An 18,128-nucleotide genomic window follows, 5' to 3' on the forward strand; every position below is an offset into this window, starting at 1 on the left:
GGCGAAAAAATACAACATTTAAGTTAAATCTGGAAACAAAGACATGTTAAAATATTAACATGTTTTTTTACACATGGCACCCCATAGTGGTCCTGCTCTGGAGTCAAGGCGGTGCGCTTTTTTTTTTGTTTACACCAAACACCCAGAGGGACGTACTTACAAAGCATTTTCAAAACGGATTCTCTGGTAGGATGGGACCAGCAAATCAGATGCTGGTTAACACGAGCAGGAGAAGAAGAGCACGCCCACTGCGTGTCTGTGGCAGAAATACTGTAACTAGCAAGGCAGGGCTTAGGTACATTTCCCTTGATAAACTTAAATAATGTTATTAACTATGCATGGTACAAAAAAATAATTATTGAATAGATTATCCAGTTTTATTATTATTATTATTATTATTATTATTATTATTATTTATTTATTTCTTAGCAGACTCCCTTAACCAGGACGACTTACAGTCGTAAACAAAAATACATTTCAAGAATCACAGGACAAGTATTAATATATTTATATAATCAGAACATGAAAGAAAGTATGTTCAAACCTAAAATAAACAGCTGAATTCTGGGTTTATGCCAACGTCAAGCTCCCTGTCTGCTTAATAATGTAGTGTAATTTGGAACAGTGCAATCCACCCAGTCTTTTCAGCACTGGGTTTAATGAATGCAAAGTATGCTAAAATGAGATTTCACTACCGTTTAATGATATGAAGTTAATCACTGCTAGATTTCTGCATGAAAAAAATAAAAGAATAAATAAAACTGAGGTTTAATTTTTGATTTATCGCACACCCCCTTTGTAAAACACTACCTTCTGGACATAAACATATATCACACAAAACTCCATTAAACATTTTTTTTTATTTATTTTTTCCAGCCATCAATAATTTATGACAAAACCCCCCCCAAAAAAACCTCTTTGTTGGGTTTGCACTTGTTTGTGGCAATATGGTTGTTTAGACTTTGGGCAGCAGCAGGGAGTTACAAGAGAGGCAACAATTTTCCATCTGCCTCCCTACAGAATGAGTAAGGCAAAGGAAGGTGAGGGATTATACATATTGTAGAATGGAACCCATGCAACAGTTAAGACAAATGAATGTTAAACATAGGAGTAAATATTTATTTTTCTGTGTATCTACCCATTTCTACAGAATACACCATTTGCACTTCGTCATAGTAAATTATTTATAAATTTGAACCCACTGTACTTTTAATATGGAAATACTTAGGCCAAAATTCCTTGGAGATTTAAAATTAAAAAGGCTTTTTTATGCATGTATTTAGAAGTAAATGGTGCATGTTACTGTAAGGGAATTAAGGAAATATGTTTTGCTAGTATGTAAATTTTGTTCTGTTCATACTGTGTATATGAAACAGAATCAAGTACTCGCTCCTTTGCAAGATTTCCCGATACTTCCAGATATCAAAGGGACCCCCAAATTAATGCAAATTAAATGTTGAGAAGTCTCCATTTACCAATGTCTTGCGGACTGTAGATTTTAGATGTACTGATAGAACTCGGCAAGGTTAAAAAAAAAAAAAAAAAAATCTACAAATACATTTGTAATTAATATATTTGTTTGCAGGGAAAATACTATGTTGAGACCAACTTATGAATATGACCATCTCTGCATAACAAGAAAATGGGTCGAAAGCTTTTAAAAATATATAAAATGTATAATCTAGACAGGCAATTGTTAGTTACTACATTCCATTTTATTCAGTTCAAAGAATTTCAGGGTATTATTTTAAAGCTTGATAACTTCTGACATTACATCTTAACTTGGAGGCCAGTTTACAAACTATTAGGTGTTTTCTCTTTAATGGCACAAAGGGATGTGCAAGACAGTAGATGTATAGTATACCAATTACAACAAGTCTTTAAGGTCATGAGTTTTAAAGACACAAATATTTATTGCACATCTACACAGACAGTGCTTGGAAATGGCATTTTTTATTTTAATAATTATTATTGCTCTTCAAGTATTTGTAGCCGGCGAGGTCCATACAATAGGACGTATGCTATATGCCAGTCTCCACCACCTGACAACCTCAAGATGTCTTCAGGGGACACAACACTAACGTTATCATCGTCAAACTTGATCCACTCATCTATGAAAAAAGCAGACAGCAGTTAGGGAAATTATTTTAAAAAGATTCCTACACGGATATTGGTAGCGAGGAAATCTCAGATTTGCATCTCAACTGATCAATCAATAACACATTAACAGAAATGTTCCATCAGCACTGCCAGCACAACAAATTCTCAAATATAAATCTCAGTCATAAAAACTGCCTCTTCATTTTCCATACAGCATTTATTCAAACACGCTGACATAATCTACTGAAATGCTGTCAACCAAATGTGTCCAACTGCCTGCATTGTATCATTCTATTGTAATAGAAAACAAGAATGAAATGATTCACTCAGTAATGGATTGTATTTTCTTTAGTCAAGTCTACACTACACAATTCATTGCTTTTCCAGTTGAAGCCCAAGGGAAGAGAATCTAGTTACCTGCTTTCCTCTTAACCCAGGACACATAATGACCTGATGAACTAGATCGTCCTTGATGTGTTAGGACAGCCTGCAGGTCATAGTATCCGCTGTTGTTGGAGCCAGTATCTGTAAGAAACATTGGATTTTTATAGCGACTTTAAAAGACAGAGGTCAACCCAAAGCGCCATTACATATATACATCACAATCTAAAAGCTGCCAACATTAGCTATAGGGATGCAAGGACAGGTGTAATTTCCTCTTAAAGATTTGTTTTAATCAGCATTCAAGCTGAAGACTAAACAAAACTCTAAGCATAACAAATAAAACAAAATGCACACAAGTAAGCAATACAGTAACACATTTTACTTATCACTGATTAAAATATGCTTTTCTTTAAATTACAATAATTTAACAATTTATTATTTCAGTTTGACTCTCTCAAACCAACCAGCACTATATTCACTCTATAATGACTAATCATTACTTTGTGAATTTTGGAAGAAATAATGAAAACTCACATGCATGCAACATCTGATCTTCAAATTTCAAACATCAAAATCAGAAATGCTGGATATTTAATTGTAAACGTGTGATTCTAACTGGCATGTTTCGTAAATCTCTGCATTTGTATTTCTCCACTTGTATTTCATTGTCCTATTTTGTTGAGGAATAGTTATCCCAGTAAAGAAAACTATTTAAATAATGTTACGATTTCATTTCACACTGCACACTCACCATTGGGAAATGAAAATGGCTCATATTTCACTTCTTTTGGAGTTCCGGTTTTCTTATCTACCTGTGAAGTTAAAAATGCAGTCAGCACAGAGCAAGGTATCACCAATTTACATCCCTTAAATAAGCCCAATCGTTCTAAAGAGAATTTCATATGTGTTAAATAATTGCAGAGCTATGATCATGTGTTAAACATATGCAGAACTAAGATCATGTGTTAAACATATACAAAACTAAGATCATGTGTTAAATATATATGCAGAACTAAGATTGCTCCTTTATTACCCCCAGCTGAGGATGGACTCCCCTGCAAAGCAGATATAGTGGCCAGTTGTCACATATCACAAATGGAGATTAGATAAAGGGGCATTCAGAACAGAAAATAGGAGGCACTTTTTTACACAGAGAATTGTGAGGGTCTGGAACCAACTCCCCAGTAATGTTGTTGAAGCCGACACCCTGAGATCCTTCAAGCAGCTGCTTGATGAGATTCTGGGATCAATAAGCGACTAACAACCAAACGAGCAAGATGGGCTGAATGGCCCCCTTTGTAAACTTTCTTATGTTCTTCTTATATATTTATGCATATACCTGAAGAACTGCCTGTCGAATGCCTCAATTGCACTACGGGCCAGGACCGGCTGCGGCTGGCCCTGGCCAAGAAAAAATGTGTTTCAGTGCTTTCCCCCCCAAACGTGGCCAACTTTGGAAGTTCTTATCCTGCATCAAAAGGTCACTGAGGGGGATTGTGGGATAGTATTGTGCTGTGTTTTAAAGAAATCTGCAGCAGTACTACGTTCAGAAAAAAACCTGCTGCAATTGAAAGAAAGTCTGTCACTATTATATTTTCGCTCAACATATTATTTTAGACTTTGTCCGACTGTTTCCCTGTCAGCTCCTTAACCAGCACATGTGATAATGTAGTTCTTTTGTGGCCAGGTCTGTCCACATCAGGTACAATATAGCAAACTAGGCCAGATAAAGCGGCTGCAGCCGGCCAGGGCTGATGTGGCCAGAAGTGGAACCACTCATTTTTCATTTACATCAGTGGCAGGGGGTGTATACTACAGTAGTCTCGCGTATAGGAACACCTCCTAAGAGAACACCTTTGTGTTGAAACATTATTTCCATTGTAAATGCTCCACCTAAAGGAACAGGAACTTCACTTAAAAGAAGTTTTTGGCACCGCTAGCATTTGGTTCACAACTGATACAGTACTGTTTTGTATCCTGATAACTCATCATCGTGAAACTTAAATTCAAATAGCTTACTCAATCTTTTCAAATGTGACTTGTCATCGCGATAGTATCTTGAGGCACACTGATTGGTTTATTCAATCTTTCCAGAACCGCCATCATATCACTGGCTCGTTTTCTATTCTGATTTCCACGAGTGTACCTCATCGCTAACAAATGGCATGAAACAAACGGTGAAATGCGCCGCTGTTTCTCGTTACAAGAAGTTGGAAATTGTTCGTGCTCCTGAAAAAAACCTGAAATCAGACATAAGTTGCCAAGCAATTTGGTGCTTTCCATTCTGGTGAGTTGCTTCACCATTCTGTTAAAAAACTTTGTGCATGTCTTGAATATTGCTCCTGTACAGGTATTCATAATTAATCTAGAGCTGCTGCTGCATTTTTTAATGTGTGTATTATTATTATTATTTATTTCTTAGCAGACGCCCTTATCCAGGGCGACTTACAATTGTTACACGATACAACAATATTCTTTTTACATACAATTACCCATTTATACAGCTGGGTTTTTACTGAAGCAATCTAGGTAAAGTACCTTGCTCAAGGGTACAGCAGCAGTGTCCCCCACCTGGGATTGAACCCAGGACCCTCCGGTCAAGTGTCCAGAGCCCTAACCACTACTCCATACTGTTGCCCTGCTGTAGGGGGCTGTGTTAATTTAGTTTGACAGTTAGTTTATTAGCATGAACTTGCCTATTGCTTTTCTCTTACTTATTCATTTCATATGTTGATGCACGTGCATCCTGACAAGTAATACATATTTATTGAGTCATATTGTGTCTGGTGGTCAACTCCGTCTTAACCCTTTGAGTAGTACGAATGTACCGATATATGTTAGCTGCTCTCTGGTCCCTAGGGAGTACGAACGTACCGGTACGTTCTGCAACTTTAAACTTGAATTACTGAGCCTACAAAAGACCTGATCATATTTTAAACACTAGGTTTCTGTAACACCTTTTATTGGTCTCTTGCGCCCTCTGCCAGATAGACTGAATTGCATATAATAAACCCATTCACAAAAATGTCAACAGTGTTTGTAAACCGGCATAAATCGCTCAGTGAGAAAGTATTAGTAATAATACTGAATTCAGATTCTGATTTAAATTCAAATACATACAGTTCTTCCACTGAATCGGATGTCAGCGAGTGTGTCAGTGAAGACGTAAGTGAAGAATATTTACCATCAACATCAAGTAACAGCGAAGAGGCAGAACCAAGCTCTGTGCATTGATCCATGCTTCAAGGAGTATCATATGCTGAAGCATTAGACACTCTCACTCCCTCCTCCCCCAGATATGATTTATTCCTGTCGCCCTCTCTGTCTCTCTTTCGCCCTTTTTTTTGTTAGGATGTGTTGTCGTGGTTGTTCCACACCATTGTTAATTGCCTACATGTTATTTTTTAGTCAAAACCTTTCCCTATGACTAAAAAAATACATTTGTTTTTATTTATTTACAGTAAAAATTGTGTGTCTGTATTTCGTCAGTATTCACTACATACATACAAACATATAGCTTTCAGCTTGTTTGTACGCTGTACTCGTAATAATCACGTGCATGCAGTAGATAGAAAAAAAAAAACTCACTCCTGTAGAGCCGGCAGTGCATTTTAGAACTCACTACTCAAAGGGTTAAAGAGCACTTCGGCTAAGGGAACACTTCGCTTGCTTCCTGAGTGTTCTCTTTGCTGGAGACTACTGTACTGACATGCTTAAATTAACAACTGGGCACAGTGGGGGACATAATGCCTTAGGAAACTATAAATAGGAATACAGCTGTGTACCAAACAGACTGAATAACTGAAAGTGTACCTCCTCTGTGCAGCTGAAACTTCAAAGTCACATGACCGCCTTATCAGTTAAGAGGTCAGTGTCATGGTCGGCAACATTTTTAGCATGCAGGGTTTATATAGTCCTTCAAATATGAAGTCACTATCTCAAATGGTTTCTAACTGGGATGCTTTATGACAGATACCGAATACAAGATCAACAGATAGAAATACATTTATATTTTCTATTGGGATGAAGAACTATAAAAGGTTCTTATCATGCAACTGTAAACTATGCACTTTTCAACACTCCTGGCCCACACTTGCCTTTTGCTGCTGCTGCGTGTTAAGTCTGTCTTCTACCTCCTTGAACTTTGATCGGATGGACACCATTTTCTCCTGCAGCTCTGTTGTACAGAGCTCATAAACATCGAGCATTAAGGGGAATTTCACATCCTGGGAACAAAATCAGTGAGATGAAATTCAGTTAAACAGGAAACGTCACAGAAACTGTAGAGACAATGTGATATTTCCTATTCATTGCAGAAATCTATAACGATGACTCTTAGGGTTTAATTTCTATATACGATTGTTAAGGCAACAAATGCATGCCATAAAACAAACATGTTTTTTTGCAATTAAAACAGTATTGAATTTACAGAATTCACTATATCTAACAAGTATTAACAAAGCTAATGAGCTTACATGAAATATGTTAAGATATTGACTGAAGTCTACTCACTCTCATAATGCCAATCTATCATACAGTATTTTAATGTCATCTTTCTTGGTGGTCTCTGAATACACAGTCTAACATCTCACTGACTTACCTTGAGGACTTTGGCATTCACAGACTCCTTCTCTTTGTAAAAGAATCGAACCATCTGAACAGTCATGTAGGAGGGTAGACGGCTGATTCTGGACTGAAAATCAAATTAAGAACAATAATTGAATAATGTGACAGGTACCACAACTTCAGGCAAGGTTTCTAATGAGCTGTGGCTAAACAAAAGTATTATAAACTCACATTCACAAAAAACGTGTGGTCACCGGCAACACCAGTCTTCACACTTACTCATACAAAAGAACACTGAGCAAACTGTTTAAAAGTGTCGCTTTCATTTGGTTTTCTGGCCTTAAAAGTAGTTAAATTCTGTTACTTTTAAGACAAAACTTTAACTAGATTTTCTCATCTATCTCTTTTGAACGCCAAGATGAGACATAAATGACTGGACTGAACTGGTGTTTCCACCAAATTAATGCTGTACTTACAGATTTTATGTACAAAGCATTTCGTTGTAAGGAGGGAGACAGTTTGGTGATTTCTTCCTGTAGACGCTGGAAACAGAACACAGAGTTTCAGTTTTTCAAACTGCTGTATGTGTAAATATGGAGCGAAAGAACAGGTATTTGAGCAATGCTAACCAATTTGAGTCCTGTGAAGAGGTACTTGACCTCCTGGTTAATGAAGCAGCTGAGCTGAAGCTGGTTCTCCTTCCCTTTCGTTGGCTCTTCGTCCTCAGCTTCTGCGCACTTCATACTAAACAGTGGAGGGTTAAGGAGGAACTCTGTATTCCCACTAAAACTAGTCATTTCACCTGTAGGTTTACACTTTACAAACAGCTGAATAAATAGATTTGGAAAGAGATTTGGTGTAAACAACAACAGAACCCTCCCTGGAGTTATATCCAGACTTACAAATCAGTTCCTTATCTGAAGTGTATGTATCTTAGGCAGGGCTTTACACTGTACGTTTAAGACATTAGCACTTAGGACTAAAATGAAAGCGATCCTGGGTTCAGATGTCTCAGCCACTGATTTAGATAAAACTGATCAGAAACTGGATGGCATAAGAAAGTAGTTGGTTTGGTGGTTTACTGGTTTAAGTATATTCAGGAGTGAAAGGATACGTGGTTTCAAACTCCACACCAAAGAACTGGTCTATAAAGTACTTCTTGGCTGGAGAGGCTGCTGCCCCACTTTCTGCTGCTGTCCCAGAATCAGTCTGAAAGAAAATAAAACTAGTATGTTAGGAACGTGCATCTGAATCACAACTGGAAACTGCCTCCATTAAAAACAAAAAAGCAGTGCTGAAGTCATTCACACTACTGTTTTTAATCTGCTGTAATCAGTTAGTTACAGCAGGAAAAGGGAACCTGGAATTCCGTGATCAGTTGACAAAAACATAGCAATGACACTGTCTGCATTTTTATATCATGCTAGGAATTGTAAACCTTAAAAAAAACAAACAAAAAAAAAAACTTCTATTTACGTTTCTTATAGATGTGTTGGTTGTGGCATAAAGGGCTTAGCATCAGCGCACAGTCCTTTTTGTGGGGTCCACAATTGTGAAAATATAGTACCCAGTATAACCATTTCCATTTTAATGTGTTTCCACTGTAAATTTTAATACTGTGCCTAAAGCTCCCACTTCAGTCTTCTCGAATTCGTGGGGGGCATTTCATTTTGCATATGGCTGAGTCTGCAGTACATATTTAATATATGAATCAGTCAAGAAAATAAGTGAAGCAAGGTTGGATAGTAAATATGACTTTATATATGTTGTTTAAATATAGCTGATACAGCTTAAGTAAATAAATAAATAAAATAAAATGTTTTTGAAGTGAACCAATCACATGACACATGGAGACTATTGCCTAGTGGTGTAAGGATGTTAGGGCAATAGTTCAATCTATTTTTTCTCCTATGACGAGGTTTTAACCAATCACCAATGCAAAAGGTGCTTCTAGCAAGTACTGACTAAGGGGCTGAATACTTATGCAACCAGTAAAATTCATTTTGTACATTTTCTTTGCAAGTTTTGCTGACATGTAACCTCCTCCTCATATAACTGTTCAGTTTAACCACTACAGCTTTGAATAAAAAAAGTTTGTTTGAAAAACTGTGCATAAATTATTTGTAATTCAACAAAATGTGACATTATTGGTAGGGGGTGAATACTTCTGCAAACCACTGTGTGTGTGTATATTGGTGCACTGTAATAGATTCTACACCCCACATTATGTCTGCCATTTTGGAGTCCCTCACTAGCTCAGAATTCATCAATACTAGTCTTTCAGACACCAGTATGTTGAATAGACACCTTTAACCTATGGCAAGTCAAACACAAAAGGCTGGAAAAATCTGATACCTCCATGGGAGTCTCGCCCTCCAGTGGTTCCAGCTTTTGTTGCAATACTCTCATCATCTGAATCCAGCACTCGTTGGCATCCTGTACGCAGGAGGGACACAAAGCAATAAAATACCAAAGAAAGGCACAAACATAACGAAAGAGAAGACATACAAACACACGAGAGGTCACCACAATCAGTGTTAGCTTGCCAGTATTGTCAAACGATTCACCGTTAAATGCAAATATTTGAATACATTCAGAATGTCCTTACTCTTTCAGATACAAATACAAAGAACCCTTTTTGCTAACACATAAGGGAATATTTAAATGGGTAAGGAAGGTTTCTATACACACTCTGACAAGTGAATTAATAACTTCTGTGTCCAATCAGACTGTGAAACAAGAGCAGTAACTCAAGTCCTCGTCTTTCAGGCAGAGGGTCTCTGCTCACCTGCTGAAGATACTGTCCTTGTTCTCCTTTCTCTGCAAACTGAGGGAAGGCCATGTGTAGGAACTGCAGGAGGATGATAGGCGGTATACTAGAGGATGTTTTATCCATGGAGTCATACAAGTCACGAAGAGCTGAACAAAAAACAGAAAGAGCAAGGAGCTTAAAACTGTGCTATATGTCTAGTATGTTCACTTTAATAACTGTGTACCCAAGTTATTTGTTTATGCAAAGGTTCACCCAAAGCATTTTCACCTGTGCTGAAGAAATCTACACAACAAACAACACAGCTGCAATGGAAATAACTGATCTCTACTAAATTACAAGGATTAGGTATCAGGAGTCAGATTTGTTATTGCCACTGGGAAATCTAAACTGTCTATATTTAGCAATATGATGATCATAAAGCTCTTAATGGAGAATGTGGATTTCCCATAGGAATCCAAACTTTTATAATAAAGTGCAGTAAACAGTTCCTTTAAAATCATCACCCCCATACTGACCTGCTGTGATATACTGAGAAGAAGCATTTGCCCCCGAACCTCTCAAAGCACCTGAATATCTGAAAAGAACAGAAGGACACCACTGGTGGTTAATGGAAAGCATGTGCTGTGTAATACAGAAACACATTACTGAAAGGTCTTTAAACACTCCTGCTGGTTCATTGTGTTTGGGGTTGGTCAAATGTCCCCAAATGTTATCCATTTACTAGTAATGCAGAATGACTGGGTGGGATAATTGTTCTTCATTTCACTCCCAGAAATATTTAAACACAGTATGCTTCTGTAATGGTTACTATCAAGACAGGTATCACTTAGGTAGCAGTCAACATTGCAGAAACATATTTAATCAACATGATTCTGGACATCAGACAGAAGATAAGTACATTTTCAGAGGTATTTATTTCAACTTTGAAAAGTCCTACACATTGTATCCCAGGTCTTGACAAACAAGGATATGTAGGGCCTTCTTGAAGGAGTGGGGAATAATTCAGGTGAAATGATCAAAAAATACCAAACAAACTGCAAGTCTTAAAAATGCCTTAAATCCAGTATAGTACCTATATTTTTCAAATGAAAATACACATTTGATGTAACATGTTTTGTCATATTATGGAAGGCACCCAGGTAATTCAACTAAAATAAAGACATTTACAATACTCACATCTCTCTAAAATAATGACCTTGGAATAAAAAAATATGTACGGCTGATTGAAAACATTTACTCAAAATTCTGTTCCTTTAGTGAAAAAAGCCATACCTCCTTAGGGATTCTTTGAGTTCTGGCACAGAGCGCAGACACTGAACAGTAGCGTTCATGTAGCAAGTATTGCCCAAGTTTGTCAGTCCACTGGGCATCTCCATCTGTCAGCAAATCAAGAGTTTGGTTACTTAGTTTGAAATCACAACACAAACTCAGCACAGCCCCACAGCAATGTACCGAATCATAAAAGACAGCATGCCTCTGACTGCAATAGCTCAGACTGCCTATACACAATGGCCTAGATGCCTTAGTTGGGCAGTCAGTGTACACAGTTGGGTGTGCTGAATAGGAGAATATATAGGCACTGATCATCAGTTACACACACATATCATATCAACAGTCTGTCTAGGTGAGGGTAAGTCTTAACCACCCAGCTGCTTATCCCACGATTTCCACGTGGAGCACATGCAAGTTCAAATTTGTCACTCCCGTGAAAATAGCGTGCAGGCGCTTATACGTGCATCTGCAAAGTTTAACAAGTCTTCTTAACGTGCTTCAATGAAAAAATAAGAACTGTACTGTAAAAGTGTGTGCAGTTTTCTTTTTTTACTGGCAGGTGGCAGCAGTCCCTAAGAAATGTGCTTGACAGACCAGGTGATCTGTATACACATAGCTGAGAGTGAAAAATGGATGCCTGTGTATCTACAGAGAATAAAACGAGGAGATTTCCTTATTTATTTGTTGGTGTTACAGGTTGTAGGGAAGCCTTGTCAGGTTTGGTGCCAGTCAAAACTATTTATTTATTGTAACTACACTTCATAGATAATTCATATAACAGCGCTATACACCCATGCCTGAAACTGGGGAAGATACTGTATACGACGTGATTGAAAATTTGCAACGCAAGTTTTCTGATGTATATGTGCTAGATAAAGACATTAGCATTGATGAGAGTTTGAAGTGCATCTGCTTTGATATCTATCGCAACAAAAATAATGTCTAAAAAGTGATATGCCTGCACAAGTATTATAATGTTATATTATAATGCTGCCATTGTAAAAAATTATGTTATTTATACTTATATAATGCTGCCATTGGAAAAAACAAAATGATGTTATATTGTGATCTATATTATAATGCTACAACTGTAAACACATTGTTGTTATTTAAATTCCATTAAAATACTGTATTTCCGCTTATAATCACAATAAAAAAGTGTGTATTTAAAAAAAATAGCAAAAATTGTTTTGAAATTGCTTATTTGGGGGGCTAAGAATGAAAAATCTGCAAAAAAAAAACAAACATGGAAATTGCCAAAATAAATGGGCAGCTGGGTGGTTAAAGGCATGTTATCTTAACATACTAAAACATTACTGCATATATTTTACAATGTTCCCCTTTGTTGGACACAATTGCAACATGAAACATATACATATAGACGTTTACATAAGAAAAGCAATAACTTACTTTAACTTAGTATCTTAATATCCGTGGAGAAAAACAAGGTATAGTTATATTGTTTTACTATTCCATGTCATCATCAGCTACCTCAAAACTGAAATATTTATATACTGTACTTCACTGCGCAGACTAGCCAGTCCAGAAGTAATTTAATCTTCTCTAATGCACGACACATCTAAATGTATTAAGTAGCCTACAGTGTCATGCTGAATGTTGCATTATTTCGTGATGTGTTTTTTATGTTTAAAAAGTGCATCTAATTTATAATGCCTATAGTTCACATTTTAAAAATACTTAAAAATATACTAATAGTGTAGGTAATCACATGGAAAAAAATGCAATGAACCACTGACGCATGCACACATCTCAAAATAATCCCAATAGTGCTTAATGCAGCATGCAACTAGCGTTTGGTACCTTGAGCATGTTTGAATGGAAGAAAAAAAATAACATATATGTATCAAATTATTTAAGCCGATTTTCCTGTGTATAATGTTTGTTTGTGTTAAGTTTGTTTTTAGGTGTGTATCCCTTTAAAAATGACGGTCCTGTTTCTTAATGAGTTGATGCGCGTACTTTTTGAAAACAGGACATAGTTTCTGGTAGGGGATTGGCTGGTGAGAGTAAACAGATGAAGAAACAGGAGTAGAGCACATGAGAGAGGGTACACATGTTCTTGATTTGTACCTATTGAATGTTTGAAATACATTTGTTAATCAGGTTCTTAGAAAAAGAAAAATGCCAATCAATGGAATAAAATGGTTAAATAATACTTTATGTGTGATGTTTGCCTGCGAGACCAACAATGATTGGTATGTATAGGGTTTGTTATATCTTAATATATAATAAACTTGATTATACTGCATCTGTATTTTTAGCAGTATTAGCAATAAAAAGTATGTCTCTGCGAGCCTATGTGATTTTTTTTTTAATCCCACGATATCGTGATATAGAAATTATTATCAACATCATATCAAAATATCGATATTGGTGCCCACCCCTACAAGTAACCACTTCAACTTCAGTTTTAACTAGTGGCAGAACATGGGTGTCCAGCATTGGGGGTCAGTTAGTAATGTGTAGGCTCCACACTGCAGTTACAAGAAACTAAAGCTAATTGAATACATAATTAACAAGAGAGCTCTTGTAATTCCCAGTTTACTTGCAATTAGTGATGAATTAATAATGAACATCCTGTCATTAATGGACTATGGTACTTCTTTTATTTTAAAATCTTCAATAGCAAGTGTTTAAGGTCTCCGTCATTTCGCTAATCCTCCACCCTCGGTCACTAGCGTTTAGCAGTACTTACCGCTGATGCGAGTTGTTCTTCTGTCATGTCTTCAACAAAGACTGGCCGAACTACAGGTTCTTCAGGCAGAGCCTCTGCAGAACCCATCATTAACAAAGTCATTCCCTGGAGAGGCAAGCCACACACGGTAAGGCAAGCGCAGGGCTTAACAACTCTTCTTGAGAGCGAAGAGGAACAACACAACTCCAAAGCCTTTTCTAACCAATCAATGCTGGGCATTTCTTTTTTACAGTATTTAACACTTCCACACTGTAACAAATAAACTTTTGTTTTATATTTTTAGTATAAATCACATACTACTTTGTTAGTTATCAGACTATTGAGGTTTTGTAGTCACGTGGCCCCAGCAGGATACACCGCCATACCGGCGCTCAACACAACCATGGAGGGTCATGCAAAAACAGTCTTCCACAAAAAAATGTTATGTATTTGCAACCACAGAGCACACTTCTCACATCCAGTCACATGAATGTGAAAGACATAATGATAAGTGCCAGATACTTGGAATGCGCACCCCTGGTGTTTTTTACTACCCTGAAAGAGTGATAAACTAGTTTTTTTTTCCTTTTAAGAAAACCTTACTTATCAATTAAAAAAAATATACATTTTCAATAGTTTGTTTAAAAATACGGTACTAATATGAATTACATACAGTATTTCTGTGTTTGGTATGTTTGGGGATTTTTTGAAAAAATCAGTAACGAATCTGTAGATTTTTTGTTCCTGTAAAATCAACTTCAGCGAGTGACAGCTAACCAGGTCTGTACTAAAGGACTATGGTGTGCAAAAATGAGCACAGCATTAACAATGTGTTAAGGTTTGTCCACAATGATTTCTGTTCAGTTTTCAAGTAGCGTAAAATTGCATGTAGATGAACGCAGTTTTTATTATTATTTGTGCATTTAAATGTTAGAAACTCATGGTTCCGTGATTTCATATTCAGTAAAATAATTAATCTAGCATAATGCATGGAAATCACTAACCCGCTTAAATTTAATCTCTGTTTAAGTGTATACAATTAAGCATGTTACACGCAGTGCCAGCGCTAGGATTTAAAAATAAAACACCACGCATCTCAGCTCCAGCACAACCTAAAGAAAACCTTTTAATAATAAATATGTCAGGAGCAAAATTTGAATGGGTCAAAAAACGTGTTTGTTTTTTTTATTTTTCCAACAAAACATACTCTAACATTATTTTAAGATGACTGAACAAGACAGTAATCAATCACCAAACACTAATAAATCAATTATATAACATGATTAATCAATTTAATTCAAATTAGTCGCAAAAACATTAATCATAGGCATCGACTGGATTTCTAAATTAATGTTAAGTACAAAAGTTAGTATGAAAACGTTTCTATAAAATAAAATAAAATAAAAAACTCGTCTGAATCAAAACTTTGCCCACGTCACAAATGCATTCATGGCCCTGGTTACATGCATTAATAATAATGATAGCGTAAGACCAGAACTAACTTGTGACTGAGTTGGAGTCCAGGCTGTCTTCTTTGACTTTGGTTTACGTTAATCTGTTTTTGCTGCCCTGCTAATGGCTGAAATCCACTTTGCCCTCCTGTCTGGCGCAGCAGGCAGGAGGGCAAAGTTGTTCTTCTGTTGGTGCATCCAACAGCACAACACACATCTGGCACTGTAAAACTGAAAGTGTAACTACCACGCTTAGTGAAGTTGCCTTTGCCCACCAATGCTTTTTGACTGCCAGTATGGCCGTGCTGTGATGACATCACATGAAAATCCTCAATAAAAGGTGGCGTACTTACATTTTTTATTTTGATGTTTCCCCACTCTTCATCCTAAAAAATAAATAAATAAATAAACTTCAACACACAAAAAAAAATAAGAAAAAGGCTAATCTCAAAGCCTCAGTGTGCTGTGATTACTATGTTTTTTCACTCCTGCATGTGCATTGCTGTTTATTAGTGAGTAATCTTTTATTAAATAGTGTCCTTAATCTCCAAGCTGCTTAGTAAATGTATACCTTGACATCACTGGAAGTGGTGAAACCAAAACGTATAATTTGTAAAAAATAATGAACCGACATCACTGACATCAAATCCTACTGTTCCCTGGTTTTGTACCTTCAGCGTTCCTCCTTTCACCATGACTTTCTGTCTCCCTGGCTGAACTCCTGTCAGTGCAAACAGCTGTGCTTTGAAAACCATTGGGACTTCCTCTGTGTTCAGCTCCACGGCATCAAACTTCTCTTTCCCCCATTTCACATTTACTGTGAAGAAAACACAACCAATAATCACCAGAATTCCTTACACTCTGGTGTACAACATAAGCTGTGCAAAAGTGTATACGGCACATGGCAACTTGTCAGTACAATGTCCTCCCTAATCATGTACAGGTGCAGCAAATCCAATTTGAAATGATGTTTAGAGCTGGCTTTTAACTATCTGGAAGTTCCAAATGTTAAAGTCATAACTGGGCGTACAAGTCTTACATAAAGCAAACATAATTAACAGACAACCTGCATCCAAAGGTATTAAGAGATTCTTTATTTTTGAAAACCTAAGCTTCATTCACCCCGGGATATACAGTGGGTGTAACTGTGCAGTAGCTTACAGTACCCCCTGCTGACTAGCCTGTCAATATTTAGCATTCATCCTCCTTCGTGTGACTCAGGATTTTCAAAAAAGATCTGCAGTGGCCCTGGGCACTCTGTAAGGATTCTCATGGTATACGCTTCAGGCATTTTTACCCCTACCCCTCCCTTATTTTTTCAAATTAAAAAAAAAAAAAAAATCATAAAACAGTGGTGGTACTGCAAACCTTGAACATAAGGCCAACTTCCCTGGCACTTCATGTAAGGCAGTTAATGTAAAAAAATAAAATAAAATAAACATTGGAAAATTGTATCACACAACACACCAGCTCATACAATGCATCTTAATATTCTGTACTGTATTTCATAAACAACAAACCTATGGGAAAAAAATAGAGATTCCTTATAAGACACAGTCAGAGGTTCAGAGCGAAGGCCTCTATAGATATAATAAAATATTTGGTATGGTAATTTCACGATCTAGTTTTGACAAGGTTAATTAATAAGACAATTAAGAGCGCTGACACGAAATGTAAAATAATCTGTTTGTTTTATAGATATGAGCAGAAAACACCGTTGTGAAACCACAACTTTGTGTTCAGGATGAATATGCAATTAAAAGCCATTACTACGTTACTAAAGTACTTGGGCGATGGTTTTGATAATAAATAAATAAAAATAAATCAATAAATACAAATAGAAACACCACAGCGTATGAAGCGACAACATCACGTGGAAAATAAACAGAACTGTTTATTGCTTCCCTGCAATCGGATTATTAATTACTGTTTTTAACGTAGACTAACACAAACCTCTTCCTCATACAGTTGCAAAAAGGTTCTCGTGTTTAGGAAAGAGTACGGAATCTGGGATGATGAGGCCTAGCCGGAACCTTTCAACACGTGTGTAGAACTGGTTGCTACAAAACGAGCAAGCGATGTATGGTCCAATCAACATACCTGTAAACATGGGCATTTTCGCGTTCTGTTATTACTAATCACCGATTTGCTTATTTTGATTTGCAGGTATCTCCTCTCACTTCATTCAAACAGCTCCTCACGATGATGACACTGCACAACACACCAAGCTCCGACAAACATCGACTGCCTCTGGCTGCAGCTATCCTCCCTGCACAGGGAGGGAGAGTTGCGGATGCCTACAAGGTACCACGAAATGTTCCTGTCAGGACAACTGAGGAAGTCAGCACTTCGGGTCACTTTTTTTTTTAAAGTAACAAAAACGCTTATTCACTGCCAAACATGAACTACTTTAGATGTGTAATGGCGGCAGTATAGGATACTGACTTAGGTTTAGGGTTTCAGTGTTGGGAGAGGATTATATCATATTCTTAATATGATAGCCAATCAGAGTGCAGTGCCCTGACAGGAACATTTGGTGGTACCTTTGTAAGGACAGCGTTTAGGATGAGACATAAACTTGGGCCTGGATACAACCAAACATTCAACACACCAGTCCATCAAAGTGGCTTTGTGTGGGTGCCCACATTGTACACCATTTCATAGTGCCCAGGAGTTAGATAGGACTTAGCTTGGATGCTCTCATTATAAATGGGTAGTTTATAACAATTTACAATATATATTCTTTTGAAAGGGGCAGGAGGTATTATGCTTAAAATAAAAACTTACTGAAGGAATGTGAGATGCCAACAGTTAAGGCTGATAGGGTAGCTCTGTATGTTTTTGAGATCTGGTTTGGACTGGGATTACAGTAATATAAAATAGTTAA

At 36.9% G+C, this 18,128-nt stretch overlaps 1 protein-coding gene across 3 annotated transcripts; it reads right to left on the reverse strand.

Annotated features, from left to right (window-relative positions):
* Positions 1 to 1,889: 1,889 nt before the first annotated feature.
* LOC117399399 (ubiquitin carboxyl-terminal hydrolase 14-like) lies at positions 1,890 to 17,661 on the reverse strand. 3 transcript variants are annotated; one of them, XM_059022053.1, is made up of 16 exons: positions 17,342 to 17,661; positions 15,913 to 16,058; positions 15,595 to 15,627; positions 13,812 to 13,916; positions 11,096 to 11,199; positions 10,339 to 10,397; positions 9,839 to 9,969; positions 9,406 to 9,486; positions 8,165 to 8,259; positions 7,680 to 7,794; positions 7,527 to 7,592; positions 7,085 to 7,177; positions 6,578 to 6,710; positions 3,236 to 3,292; positions 2,518 to 2,625; positions 1,890 to 2,111 (listed from the first exon to the last, which is right to left on the reverse strand). In XM_059022053.1, exons 1-16 carry the CDS (start codon positions 17,355 to 17,357, stop codon positions 1,969 to 1,971), a joined length of 1,485 nt encoding a protein of 494 aa, XP_058878036.1. In that variant the 5' UTR covers positions 17,358 to 17,661; the 3' UTR covers positions 1,890 to 1,968. The 3 variants fall into 3 exon arrangements, with proteins under 3 accessions (XP_058878036.1, XP_033854405.2, XP_058878037.1); XM_033998514.3 differs by having other exon boundaries at positions 3,236 to 3,296; positions 6,582 to 6,710; positions 17,342 to 17,660; XM_059022054.1 differs by lacking the exon at positions 17,342 to 17,661 and adding an exon at positions 17,195 to 17,308 and having other exon boundaries at positions 3,236 to 3,296; positions 6,582 to 6,710.
* Positions 17,662 to 18,128: the final 467 nt, after the last annotated feature.

The sequence above is a fragment of the Acipenser ruthenus genome, chromosome 4 (assembly GCF_902713425.1).
Source record: "Acipenser ruthenus chromosome 4, fAciRut3.2 maternal haplotype, whole genome shotgun sequence".
Taxonomy (NCBI): domain Eukaryota; kingdom Metazoa; phylum Chordata; class Actinopteri; order Acipenseriformes; family Acipenseridae; genus Acipenser; species Acipenser ruthenus.